Source organism: Medicago truncatula, chromosome 8 (assembly GCF_003473485.1).
Source record: "Medicago truncatula cultivar Jemalong A17 chromosome 8, MtrunA17r5.0-ANR, whole genome shotgun sequence".
In the NCBI taxonomy this organism is placed as follows: Eukaryota; Viridiplantae; Streptophyta; class Magnoliopsida; order Fabales; family Fabaceae; genus Medicago; species Medicago truncatula.
The window spans coordinates 30007485-30020815 of record NC_053049.1 but is presented as its reverse complement, the minus strand read 5'-3'; the positions used below and the strand labels follow the sequence as shown (position 1 = coordinate 30020815).

At 30.4% G+C, this 13331-nt stretch overlaps 3 protein-coding genes across 3 annotated transcripts; 1 reads left to right on the top strand and 2 right to left on the bottom strand.

Annotated features, from left to right (window-relative positions):
• The first annotated feature begins 255 nt into the window (after positions 1 to 255).
• LOC120577550 (secreted RxLR effector protein 161-like) lies at positions 256 to 816 on the top strand. Its single transcript, XM_039829127.1, has one exon. It carries the CDS (start codon positions 256 to 258, stop codon positions 814 to 816), a length of 561 nt encoding a protein of 186 aa, XP_039685061.1.
• Positions 817 to 1807: 991 nt separating this feature from the next.
• LOC11425230 (DNA-3-methyladenine glycosylase) lies at positions 1808 to 6099 on the bottom strand. The gene is made up of 5 exons (XM_024771689.2): positions 5663 to 6099; positions 3482 to 3539; positions 3128 to 3211; positions 2889 to 3030; positions 1808 to 2372 (listed from the first exon to the last, which is right to left on the bottom strand). Exons 1-5 carry the CDS (start codon positions 6036 to 6038, stop codon positions 2094 to 2096), a joined length of 939 nt encoding a protein of 312 aa, XP_024627457.1. The 5' UTR covers positions 6039 to 6099; the 3' UTR covers positions 1808 to 2093.
• Positions 6100 to 9014: 2915 nt separating this feature from the next.
• Positions 9015 to 10580, bottom strand: LOC11419496 (root meristem growth factor 2). Its single transcript, XM_003628674.3, has 3 exons — positions 10448 to 10580; positions 10286 to 10323; positions 9015 to 9398 (listed from the first exon to the last, which is right to left on the bottom strand). The coding sequence occupies exons 1-3, from the start codon at positions 10536 to 10538 to the stop codon at positions 9225 to 9227; spliced, it is 303 nt and encodes a 100-aa protein (XP_003628722.2). The 5' UTR covers positions 10539 to 10580; the 3' UTR covers positions 9015 to 9224.
• Between the last annotated feature and the right edge of the window lie 2751 nt (positions 10581 to 13331).

The following is a 13331-nucleotide window of genomic DNA, read 5'->3' as shown; positions in this document are numbered from 1 at the left end:
GATTAAAGCAGACACCAAGAGCTTGGAACAAAAGAATTGACAATTTTCTTGTGCAACAAGAATTTGTTAAATGCAAGTCTGAATATGGTGTATAGATGAAGAAAGGAATTGAAGGTAGTCAATTACTCATCTGTCTCTATGTTGATGACTTGATAGTGACTGGTAGTAATGTGAATGAGATAGAAAGAATTCAAATCTCAGATGATGAGTGAGTTTGAAATGACAGATTTAGGATACTTGACATATTTTCTAGGCATGGAATTCACTGAAGTTGCAGAAGGATTGGTAATGCATCAAATGAAGTATGCATCTGATATATTGAAGAGGTTCAACATGATGAACTGCAATCCATCATCATCAACTGCTGAGACTAATGTAAAACTGGCGATGAATGAAGAAGAAGAATTAGTGGATCCTACACTATTCAAACAAATTGTGGGATCACTAAGGTATCTATACAATAGTAGGCCAGATATTGCATATGCAGTAGGAATCATAAGCAGGTTCATGAGTGAACCAAGAGTATCTCACCTGCTAGCAGCCAAAAGAGTGATGAGATACATCAAAGGAACACTAGAGTTTGGCATTCTATTTCCTAGGTGTCTGGATGAAAACTCTATGGAATTAATAGCTTACTCTAATGCAGATTGGTGTGGAGATAAGCAGGATAGAAAAAGTACCTCAGGTTACCTATTCAAGTTTCTGAATGCCCCAATTTCATGGTGTGCTAAGAAGCAACTAGTTGTGGCATTGTCAACCTTTGAATCTGAGTATATTGCAGGGTGTATGACAGCATGTCAGGCAGTATGGCTTTAAAACATACTCAAGGAGATGGAGATAGAAGTGAGCAGACCAATAACATTGTTCAAAGATAACAGATCTGCTATAAGCTTAGCAAGAAATCCAGTTTTGCTTGGAAGAAGCAAACACATAGAGGCTAAGTTCCATTTTCTGAGGGAGCAAGTGAACAAGGGAGCATTGCAGATTGTTCATTGTTTCACTAAGCTGCAGCTTGCAGAAATATTCACTAAGCCATTGAAGGATGACAGGTTCATCAAGCTAAAGAGTTTGATTGGCATGAAAGAAGTGAAAACTTGAATTAAGAGAGGAATTTAGTAGTTAATTCTAGTTTACTTAGTGATAATCTCACTTAGTGGTTAATCACATTATTGTTTTAGTTTGTTATGAGTTATTGTTACAAGTTTGATTAGCACATAGAGTTAGGGTTTGTTACATAGCTTGTGCTTCAAGCAACCTAAGTAGATATTGTATATAAGCTAAACTCTTGTATATTTGTTCATATCTCAATAATACTTCTATTCTCAATCTCTTTCATTCTTCAATTCTCTCTAAAACCAACATAAACTCAAAACCCTAATTTTTAACTTGTTGAACAAGTAAGTGTTGCTGCGCTAACATTTTTTTTTTTTTAACGACTGCGCTAACATTGTTGACTATCGTTATTTTGTATGCAAAATTAAAATAGTAATTAAATATAAAACAATGACATACTTTAAATGTTTGAAGGGTGGATATATATCCAACAAAATTTGACAGGAGTGTTCACTATTAATTAATTGATCAAAGGAATTAAACATAGTCTCCTTAAAACATTAAGTAACCAAAAGCAAAGAAAAAGGTATGGTTATTATTATTAGTTATATCTTGAGAGGTCCAAAGTATCTTGAAGTCAATAAATAATGGGTAAGTTACACCTAACAGTTAGCACATAACAGCAAATACCTTTGAAATTTGTCAACAAAAAAAAAAAAAGAACCGTTGGAAAACATGTTTTGCTCTACTCTTCTTTACACACAAAAAAAACAAATAAAATTTTGATTATAACATTGCATGTCATACAAACAAGTAGTTACAAACGGCATTGCTTCTAACATACTTCTTCCTTTCTTTTTTGTTTCATTTATTGATGGTCAAGATATGGATTGACAAGTACAAGGAATGGAACCTCTCAAAAAAATTACAAGGCATGGAAATTGGAATTATACAAATTACAACATTATTACTTGCTTGAATTATACAAATTGAACTAACAAAACCAAATTGAAAATTGTGGTAGTGAATGAATGTGTTTATTAGATATGCCTCCAAGGTCTTTCTGCTAGGCTTACACATTCACTATGTCGATAACAATCTACAAGATGATCAATGGTCAATCCTGCAGCTTGCATAAAAGAGTGCACTATCACTGGTCCCACAAACCGAAATCCACGTTTAACCATGTCCTTGCTTAGAGCTTCTGCTTTTGGACTCCTTAATGGGACATTTCTTGGGTATTTGTATTTGTTAATTATTGGTTTATGATTTACAAAACTCCATATATAGCTACTAAATGATCCACATTCCCTAACAACCTGTTGATGAAGATCAAGAAGTATAGTTAGCAACGAAGGTAAATTCATGAAAAGTAAAAAAAACACGACCTAGGGCAAGAGACTCTCAATAGACGAAGTATGAGAAGGGAAGTTGTATGTGGTCTTATTCTCACAAACCGATAATTTTTTTTTTATAAGACAGTAATTAGTCATAACAGCGAAAGTCACATTCTTCGTCATTTATCTTGAATTTGATGTGAAAAATCTAGTTTTACAAGATAAGAGTTCGAGTTTAGATTATTTGGATATACATTATATATGTACTCGAACAAATGTTTAGGGCGAATTCAGGATGAATGACTAAAAAAAATTTGGGGACAAGGTTTAGTTTTTTAGGATAAGCTGGAGTGTTGACGAGAAAACCCGCCCCATAACCATAACTACGTAACCTTAGCGTTGCACCAAAACTAACCTTCTAAACTAAAAAAAAAAAATAACTACAAAAATGTGAATAGATTTAAAAAAAAAAAAAATTGATATGGACTATGTACTTTCCTTCATTATGCATTTGGCATTGTCAACAATGCACATAACTCTGCTATCAGCTAAAGAAAGTGCTTTGTTTGATGTTATCTCTATGATTTCCTGTTCCTCCATTTTGGCAACAGTGTAAGGATCAAATCCAGCAAAAACTTCTCTACATAAAAAAAAGTTATACACTATATCTTTATTAATTAGTTTATACAAAGAAAAAGTCATGCAAGAAAATTATAACTTGTCATACAAATTATTACCTAAGTGGTTCCCTTCTTTTTATAATTTCTGTCCAATTGTAGTCCATGAGCAATCCAGACATTGCAAGCATCTCAAACAATTTGCTGTTACATGATTTAACCAATTAAGATGAGATAGTTGGCATCAATATCAATGCCTATGTATTCACCATCCTATTTAGTGGTTTTCCTTTTTCTGGAATATTTAAAATATAATATTTATCTTTATTTTAATATACTTTAACTTATAGAAAACAGAATTAAAAAAATTAAAATATAATATGGAGACTAAAATCAATCATAAAATTGTAGGGACCAAAAATTACATATTAATTATTATAACATTACAACTGTTGAACGGTAATTAGTACTTACTTGTCGTCATAAGCTGGAACTCCCCAGCATTCATCATGAAATTCTACGTATAGCTTATCTGCATGGTACATCAAAATTGGTAAGATATAATTAGGGATCAGAGTATGTTAGGTGGAGCTAGCTTGGCAAGACTTAAGCATAACATACTAAGCACGTTTTGTAGGATGCTTGATTTTTATGCTCAAGACCGACGTTTTAAAAGCCTGATATAACATAATATATAGTTTATTTAAAAGTGTATTTCATGCGAACGTAGTTAAATAAGTAATTTGATCTATGTATAAATAGAGTCTACTGAACTAATTGACTAATAAAATTAAACTCCTTTTTGATATTTAACACGATATTTTAGAGAGTTTGACTATATATGATATCATATATCAACTTTTTATAAATTTTGTTAAAACATAATTAAAGATATCAAATGTAAGAAATGTGCATCAACATGCATAAAATAATCATATTTTGGTTCAATATGGTGTGAGATTTGGGCCTATTTCCCTGTAGAAATAGAAAAATTATTTTCCAACCCCATGTCATTCGTCCGCCCTTGAAAATCCAGTAATGTCATTCGATTTTCAGATTTTAAAATACGAAGCATAGCATGTTTTTCTTTCATTTAAAAAAGGAAAATTTTAGTTACGGATAAACTGAGGCTAACTACTGTGTCTGATTTTTACATATGTGGATTATAGAATCTAAACATAACAGAAGTCTTCTGAACACGTTTTGGATTTTAGAATCCAAACACCTCTTTCACATGCTTCGAACTTCTCTTGTGCCAAAAAAGTTATGGGAACAAAAATATGAAATTGCATTTTGACATAAAAGGGTTCGAAACATGTAAAAAGGGCGTTTAGCTTCGTGATGTGTAAAATTACTTTTGTTATGTTCGGATTATAGAATTCAACCGTAGCTAAAATGACAATGGATAATTTTTCATTTTTTAAATGGCAGGAAAACAAGCTTCAGATTCTACTAAGTCAAGAATGTGAGTCAAAAGGTCGTCTAATATGATAGATCGTTTTTTTTTTTTTTTCAATAGTGTCTAAAGACAAAACGAATAGTAGTGAGAGTAAAGAGTCATTGACATTGAAATATTAAAAACACATCATTTATGTTACATGTAATTTCAAGTTACCATCTTAACATCCAAAATGATGTAAGAAAAACTTATCTAAAAAAAGTTCCCATCAACATGTTAATTTTGATTTTCTTTGAACAACTTACGTTAAACAAAGGCTTCAATTTGACAAGCATTGGTTTGGTTTATTAATGTGAATTGTTTTCAAAACACTGCTACTGTTTTGAAGTCAACTGATAATAGCTAGTTGTAAGTAGTACAAAGAAAAATAATTTTAAACTGAAAGTGGTAGGAATATGACATCCGATGCATTTTTATTTTTATTAAAATATCATGATAATTAAATTGATTAATTAAGTGTAACAACTATGTTGGTATTGCAAAATTTTAATACAAATTAATGCTAAGTTGGTCTTTAGAAGTTATAACTACTTCTAACAGAAATTATGTGAAGCAAAATTAAACCTTAAGATGTTTTTGTGCACAGTGTTGTGATTATAAGTTATAACTACTTCTAATAGAAATGATGTGAAGCAGCTCAAAACAACCAATTAATGGACATGATATGTACATTCTAACTTCTATCTATATGATTTTAATATTGAAATGAATAAAACAATGTTTGTTTTTTTTTTAACAAATCAAAATGAGATATATTATAAACAGCAGTGAATCACCTCACACATGAATAAAACAGTGTTAATGCTAAAAATATCTGTTTTCATGGTAAAATAAAATGATAATATTTTTTCTTACCTCCTTAATATAAGCATATATAAACTTTCTCCAATCAAAATTATTTTAGCAATGGTTTTAGTCACTTTTTAAATTTCTTAATGTTGTATGATAAAGTTTGACAATGGCTTTTCCTACTTAGTATTAAAATTCTAACATTGTGAAAAATTGCGGTCAAATATGTCTCATATTGCGGTCACAACTGCGGTTGTAATACAATGTTAGATATATAAAAACCCTAGAACTGTGGCATATTCAATCTTAATCCCAATAATGTAGTAGAAAAAACAAATCAAAACTTCAAGATAATAAAATAAGATTATAATGAAATGATATTGCATGGAAATGAAATTTGATCATACCACTATTTTTTGTGATCCAGTTGCACCTTCTCAATTCCCCAGGCTCAGTAGTCACTAGTGGACTTTGTTGATGTATAGTTTTAGCTACTGCAGTTTCTCTTCTTTCATGTGAAGAAGCTGAAATCAAACGAAGTGCTGATGAAATCCTTTCATCCAATGGAGTCAAAGAATCAGCTTGAGAAGAGTCATTTGAATTTTGTGACAAAGATAATGAAACTGAAGATAAAGATAGTGAAGAAGTGCTTTTTTGAAGTCCAATAGGGTACACTTTCTTGAAGATTTTATTATGGAAGAAATTTTGGTTCAATATTTTTTGTGTATCTTTGAAACTTGTGCTCCTTTCCAAAGCTTGTTTTCTTACATTTGTTTTAGACATATTTGGAGAAAAATAAATGAGATAGATTTTGAAGTTGGTTGGAATTCATTAAAACTTGGAGGGTTTTAAATTGAGATGAAAAAGTTAGTATAAGTTGGTTGTTGAAATGTGTTTTTCATGTACATGAAATATTTTTGGTTCTTGATTTTCAAGCAATATTTGATTAATGAGTCAATAGTATGGGGAGCACAGTTTCTTCATATGTATGATTGTTTCACTTTTGTTTTCAACTAACATTGAATACTATGAAACATATCAATTAATTCTTGTTTGAAAGAGAAATTTGTAAAAACAATATCAACTGTTAAAAAATTTAATACTCCTGTAAATCTTTTTTTTAGTTCTACTTACTAAGTCAATTTTGATCTATTCTTGTTGAATACACACTTTGATATTTTGATAGAACTCTCAATTATAAGCAGAATATGATTGAAGTGAGGCTACCGTTATTTTTGTCCCCTCAAAAATCATTAGGGAAAAATATATTCTTATTGCCAATGGATGTTGCATTTTCTTTCTTCATAAAGTAATAAATTAAAATCATGTCTTATTTTTCAAAAATAAATTAAGGTGAAGGGGTGATGCTCCCTTCCAAGACTGTGAGAACTATTTGATGTCTTTTGATCATTAAACCAAACTCTTGAGTTTTAAAATCATGTCTTTGTAGTTATATACTTTTCATAAATTGAATATTTTGTGTATAATTGCTTAAACTAAGTGTAAGACTTTGAAACCAACGAAGGTTGAGTCTAATGGAAGAGGTTAAACTCCTACAATGTGACGAACAAATGTTTGAATCTGATTAAAAGAGATGTTCATATTTAATATCTGATAGTGTCTCGAATATGATTATCCCGAAGAAACCTACGGTAAACAAACGAAATAGATAAGAGTTTAAATATATAATATGAAAGACTTTAAAGGTTGGTCGTAAAATGATTGTTAGCGTCATTTTAACCGTTAAAATCTCCTATTTTCCGCTTTTTAAATAAATGAATTGAAAATCATAATATAATTACTAACTAGTTTGAGTTGTCATCCCAAGGGGATAAAAAGAATTCCATAAACTAAAATGAAAGTGTCATATTTAATTTGACCCATTTGAATATTTTTTATGATACTCATGTTATATTTTGAAGCAATCTCAAAGATTATCTATCGGATTTTGAAAAAAATAATACCAATAATTAAATGGTAAAGGTAGTGGAGGTAAAGCTTTATTACACTAATCATCATTGTTTTAGTTGCAGTGTTTGTCTCAATGCAAGGTGTAATGGGTCCATAATCCTTGGCTCCTACTCTAAAGCCTTTCATTTTTGAGACATACCTATGGCCTGCAAAGGACAAAGATATCCTATCCTATCCTATCCTTCATTCTTCTCATGTTGTTTGGTCATATCCACTTTCAAAAATTTAGCATTACAACATTCATACAAATAGTAGCAATACAATAAGGAATGACATTAAAATAACTGCGATAAGTATGTGCGAGAACATGAGCGCTATTATTTGTTTGACGCTTAGAGAAAACAACGGCATAATGAAGTAAGGTTTGATATTCATGTAACAATAAACAATACTCCGAGCGATCTAATTTGTCTTTGTAAACATCTTCAACTACCATCTTGCAATCCAACTCAAACATCACATTGTGGCAACCCAGTTAATACCATGCAAGAATCCCAACGATTTGCCTTCTAATGGTGTCATTACAAAGTTATTGGCTGCACCTGTGAGACATGCTCTCATACCCACCTTTTGTTTAGTTGTAAATGTCACCGCATCTATGTTACATTTCAAATGAACTTCGGGAGGGGGCTGCCACCAACAATATTTGGTTGATGTTGTCTTGGACCTTCAGCATGAATAAATCTATGAGCACGCGGCCAAGAACACAACAAGTTGCAAAACAAGTCCTTTAAGTTTCAAAAGTCCCAAATAAGTCTTTTAAATTTCAAAAGTTCCAAACAAGTCCTTTAATTTTAGTTTTTGAATCGTTTCAAATAAATGACTTTTTTTAGCATGAAGGATGTTTTAAAAATAAAAAACAAACACTACAAAAATAAAAATAAAAAAGTGATTTTTTAGTTTACAAAAATTCAAACCAAACGGCCGTCATATTGTAACATATAAACTTCTCCATTGTTTATGACCCGGACAATAGCACGGGTAAAAGTTCTAATACTTGCAAAACTAGGTGCCAATCATTCAGGGCCTCTTGTGATGGCTCATCAACTATTACCATGTCTATCCTTAGCCTTACTAATTGATGCTATAGGAGTGTCCTTTATTAGGACGTAGTTTTTCTTTGCTTTTTTTCTTTTGTTTTTTTTCCTTCTCTCATGTAAACAAAAATGAAAAAGAATAATGAAAGATGCATCACTTCTTAACCAAAAATAAATCTAGTCGAGTCGAGTCAAACTTGTGTCAATTTGATTCGACTTAATATAATGGATTGGATATGAAGCATGTGAGTTGAGATTCGATGAGGAAAATGATATTAGATTAATATACTCGAATAAAGTCTTTGACTCGAAATTGTATTAGGGTATCAGATGACCCCGGCAGTTTCAAATGAGATGAGAATATTCATTTTGTCTAGCAAACTTGACTTGAGTTTGACATTGACATTTTTCTGTTCAAATTCAATCTCAACCCTATAATTCAAATTTGTGAATGGTGGTCTTGTTGGCTTTTACATGAAAGAAGGAAGAAAAAAAAAATATGTTTTTTTATTATCAGGCAAGTTTATGTTTATGAACCAAATAAAGTCAATCTATACATAGCTTGAGAGTTCATGTTATTTATTCATAAAATTCAAATTACGTTCAAATTCAGCTCATTTAAATTACAAATCAAGATCAACACATTAATGGTACTCGAATCGAATTTTGAACTAATTTTGAGTCATTCAACAAACTTAATTTCCAGGAAAAAAAAATAATATATGAAAAATAAGGCAACAAAACCTTATAATTAATCTCCATGGATCACTTCTTCTAAGTGACATTCATTTGACATATGTTAATTTTACATTACAATGGCAAAAAGAATATTTATAATTATGACGATTCAAGATACAAGACACTCTTCAACAAGAAAAACATAAAATTAAAGGATAAGCAAAATAAATAAAAACAACACATAAATATATATCTTGCATTGATCTAAGTTTGGGATTTTAAATCATTTGTTGTTCTTAGGTGGGTGATGCCTTGGTGGATGATAGTCAGTAGTAAAAGCAACAAAACCACTATCATCAGACAAATGTGTTCTCAAACTTCTTTTTCCATGAAAGCTTGATCGACTAGGTGAATTTACACTCTCATTCTTCCCGTCTATTGCAGTTGTAACATTTGCCTGCTCAAAAAGTCCCATATACATAGTAGTTAGCATAATAAAAAAGTACTGCGTAATTACACTTTTGATCCCCTATTTTATAAAACTTATGAAAATAGTCCACCATTTCTAAAGTCGAATTTCTTTAATTTTAAAAAATAAAACAAATGGGAGTTGAAAAGTTATAGGAGTACTTGATTATGTTTTATTTCAATCTATAGAAAAGTATGTCTCAAATAGACAATACGATTAACGAGCTAAGAAACATTAGGTGGAAGATTTTGGAGAGGAGAGAAGGGTGACTTACTTTTCTTTTCAAAGATATGTGCACAATAAAGTTGATATTGACAATGCATAAAATATACAAGGTCGGGAGTTCAAACCCCGGCCACCACCAAAAAACAAAAAGAAATATTATATTTTTATTTCAATTTTTTCAAAAATATCTAATATATTTTAAAATATAGACTTAGGCCTCTAAATTCCTCGTCTCTCAAAAAGACCCTATAAAGAGTTTGATCTTGTCATAAAGTTTAAGGTCTAAACCATGAAAGTCTAACACAATAACTATTTTACCAATATTTGCTTATTAAAAATAAACAAATGCAAAACATATATCATAACAATAAAAAGCACCTAAATGTTTTGTAAAAAGAAAACACCTAAATGTAACTTTCATTACATTTCTAAAATAAATATTGAATTCTTGAAACAAACACTCATGTATAAAAGTTTTTAATGTCCTCATGAGCTTAACTCAGTTGGCTTGAATAACACATAATATATGCAAGGTCTGGGGTTCAAACCCAGACTAAAAAAAAAAAACTTTTAATAACACCTTTTAAATATAAGTTTAGTCTTTAAGAGACATACATAAACTATGTCATACAAAAAGTATACATAATTACCTTTGTACTCGAGATACCATTAACTTCAACAACACCTCCTGCATGTCAATATAACGTTTTGAGCTCATCATTTGACAATATATAACAACTTTTTACAAGCATAATAATAAATTAATGCATACTGTATAGTATATGGAAATAAGGTTGAAATAAAACATATACCTTGAGGATGCAACCTAGCATTAGACAACCAGGAAGCACAAAGGAGTACAAGCAAAATACAAGCCATAGAAGTATTCTTTATAAGTATCATGATGGTTATTTATCTATCTCACTTTTGTTTCAAAATTCAGAAATGGAGAAAAGAGAGGAATGCCATCAAAAGAGGATGTTGTTATTTATAGCGTGTTATTATGCTAATTAAGGAGAAAACCAAGGTCAAATTTAGGTATTCACACTCATATACCTAAGTCAAAGATTGGAGTTATCTTTCCAACATTCGCCTTCTTCGACGTACACTTCAAAATATAGCTGTTCATTATTTTATTTTTGTACTTTTTATACAACTTTTTCACCAAAAATAATCTTATTTAAAATGCATCAGACACTAAATATAGGTACTTCCAATTTTGATTTGTTATGTTGCAAGAGTCTAGCCCTTGAGTGCGTATAAATGTCGGTTATTACCTTGCATTTATTTCTCGTTATATATGATTTTTAAGTGCATGTAAAACCTATTTAGTCTTTATATATCTTAATTAGTATTTTATTGTTTCAAGAACCTTTATTTCAGTTCTTTATAATTATTTAAGTTTTAGGGACCTTTTATGTTTTCTAGTGTTAGTTTAAATGACAGGTCGTGTGATGATGTTCAAAGATATAGTTCCTGGAAGCATGATATCAATATAAGAAGATGTAGCACTGGAAAGAAGTTTGGAGCTATATTGTTGAAGAACTCTCAGTACGGGTCGTACAAGTGTGCAACCTTGGGTCCCTTATTTGCATGTCTTGGGGACTAAGTGTAGATGAGCTGACTCCAACTATTGTAGTACAAGGAAAGGAATATGTTGATTCACAAGAGATAAGGTCGACATCTCATAAGAGAAAGTACCAAATGACACATCCTAGCGATGTAGAAAGCTACAACGTTGCGATGTATCATACTTGGTATAATGGATATGCAGTAAAGTGGAACCATAATATCTTATGCTCTGAGAGGAAGATAAGGGGGTTTCAAATAATACATCAAATAGATAAAGTATATTCATATATTTAATAGTTAAGGTAAAGATCATCACATAAGAAAAGTGTAAAATAACACTAAAGGATAAGAAAGGACTTGTAGTATAAAAGGACAACACGTTTGCATTTACAAGGTGTGCTAGTAGTGTGGTGTGCATAATAGAATAGAGATTGGAGGCAGAGCCTCCAATAAACCCTAGCCAGCATCTTTAGGGATTCAAATTACTTTTCTTCATCTCATATCTCATCTATTTCACATAGAAAATATCTTAGCCAAGTCGTACGATCTGTGATTCAACAGAGGCAGGGGAGGGAAGGAATTTTAATGGAGGAGAAGGGAAGGGAGGGAATGAAAGATATTTTATTTAAATATATGGTTGGTTCAAATGAAGGAAACAGAGGGGATGAGATGAATTTTAATCGAATACATATATGTTTGGTTCACAAAGGATTGGGAGAGGTTTTAAATACAATTTACTTTTTTATCCCTCAAATCTTACAACAATCTCATGATTTTAAAATAAAATAATGCTGCTCTTTAAAATTATACACTTTATAAAAAAATTAAACATAAACTCAACAACTAAAAATTCAGTAAATAATCGAACACAAAAATTCTAAATAAATATTAGGTATTTATAAATATTAGAGCACTTTCAAAATAATTTAATACAATATAAAAATGAAAAAAATAAGAAACAAAAAGCAAGTTGCAATGAAGAAAAGAAACAAGAAAAGAGCAAGATGGTACGAAAAGAAAGAAGAAAGAACTCGTGCAGAGCAAAATGGAAGAAGAAAAAAAATGCAAGTTGGAAGGATAAAAGTGTAGGCTAAAAGTTTAAAACATGAACACAAACAAAAGCCTTAAATTTTCAATAAGGATGATTTTAGTATTTTAAAATAAATATAAAGATAAATATGTCAATATAATTAAAGTTGTAATAACTCAAGTCTCCACATTTTTCATCCCCTCCTAAAAACTTTAATTTGGTGTGGAGAAATGAATGAGTCTAAGAGGGATTTTACTCCCCTACCCTCCTAAATTGAACTAAAGATTATGTTTTTATTCATTATCTTCTCCATTTTTATTTTTATGTTTAAGTTCATTATAAGTTAAACCACTTTTGTGGTGGAGGAACAATTAGGTAATAATTATGTTTGTAAGTTTAGTTTGTTACAATTTTTAAAACTTCTTTTAAACAAATTATTTTCATGTTAATCATTAAAATAAAACTTAGCTATTTTTATCTTTATTGTCAAATTCTCTAAGACCAAATGGGAATGGGAATGGAATTGTTTGTTTAATATGAGTTATGTCTCTAAGTATAAAAATGAGATAGGAACAAAAAAGACTATTTGAACTTAAAATGATCTTTAAAAAGTCTAGAGATGCACAAAAGATCTATCTAGAATTTTTTTCATAGGCCACGACTCAATCTCTCCCTGGATGGAGAGCTACTGGTGTCCTAATCTAGTAATGTTGTATGTTAAGTATTATGATTGAACCCCGAAAGGTGTGTCTTTCCATACTTAACATGATGACTGAGTTGAAAGACTCGTAAGGCCATCAGGTTGTCAGAAAGTTGTGTGAAGATATAATTCTCTACATCTCCTTAAAAATGTACAAAGCTATTGCTTCCATGACTCAGGATTGTAGCTTTCTAAATCTTACAAACATTTATTTTTACTAAGTTAATTTCTTAACCACACTTTTTCACTTGAATCTCTAAATCTTTTTTATATGCTTTATTTACTTCTGAATTTTACTTTAGTGTCTTAGAATCTTAAAACACTATCTTTACTAATTATCACTTTGGATCTTGAATAACTAAATTTAGATTTGAAAATATTTAGAATTTATCCA

Excerpts from the sequence above, each read along its gene's own strand:
- LOC11425230 (XM_024771689.2), bottom strand. The coding sequence starts at position 6,038 with ATGTCTAAAACAAATGTAAGAAAACAAGCTTTGGAAAGGAGCACAAGT. Across the intron at positions 3,540-5,662 it reads CTGGATCACAAAAAATAGTG|ATAAGCTATACGTAGAATTT; the intron begins GTATGATCAAAT and ends TGTACCATGCAG. Across the intron at positions 2,373-2,888 it reads ATGCCAAATGCATAATGAAG|GTTGTTAGGGAATGTGGATC; the intron begins GAAAGTACATAG and ends CTTCATCAACAG.
- LOC11419496 (XM_003628674.3), bottom strand. The coding sequence starts at position 10,538 with ATGATACTTATAAAGAATACTTCTATGGCTTGTATTTTGCTTGTACTC. Across the intron at positions 10,324-10,447 it reads TGCTAGGTTGCATCCTCAAG|GAGGTGTTGTTGAAGTTAAT; the intron begins GTATATGTTTTA and ends ATTGACATGCAG. Across the intron at positions 9,399-10,285 it reads ATGGTATCTCGAGTACAAAG|GCAAATGTTACAACTGCAAT; the intron begins GTAATTATGTAT and ends CTTTTTGAGCAG.
- LOC120577550 (XM_039829127.1), top strand. The coding sequence starts at position 256 with ATGGAATTCACTGAAGTTGCAGAAGGATTGGTAATGCATCAAATGAAG.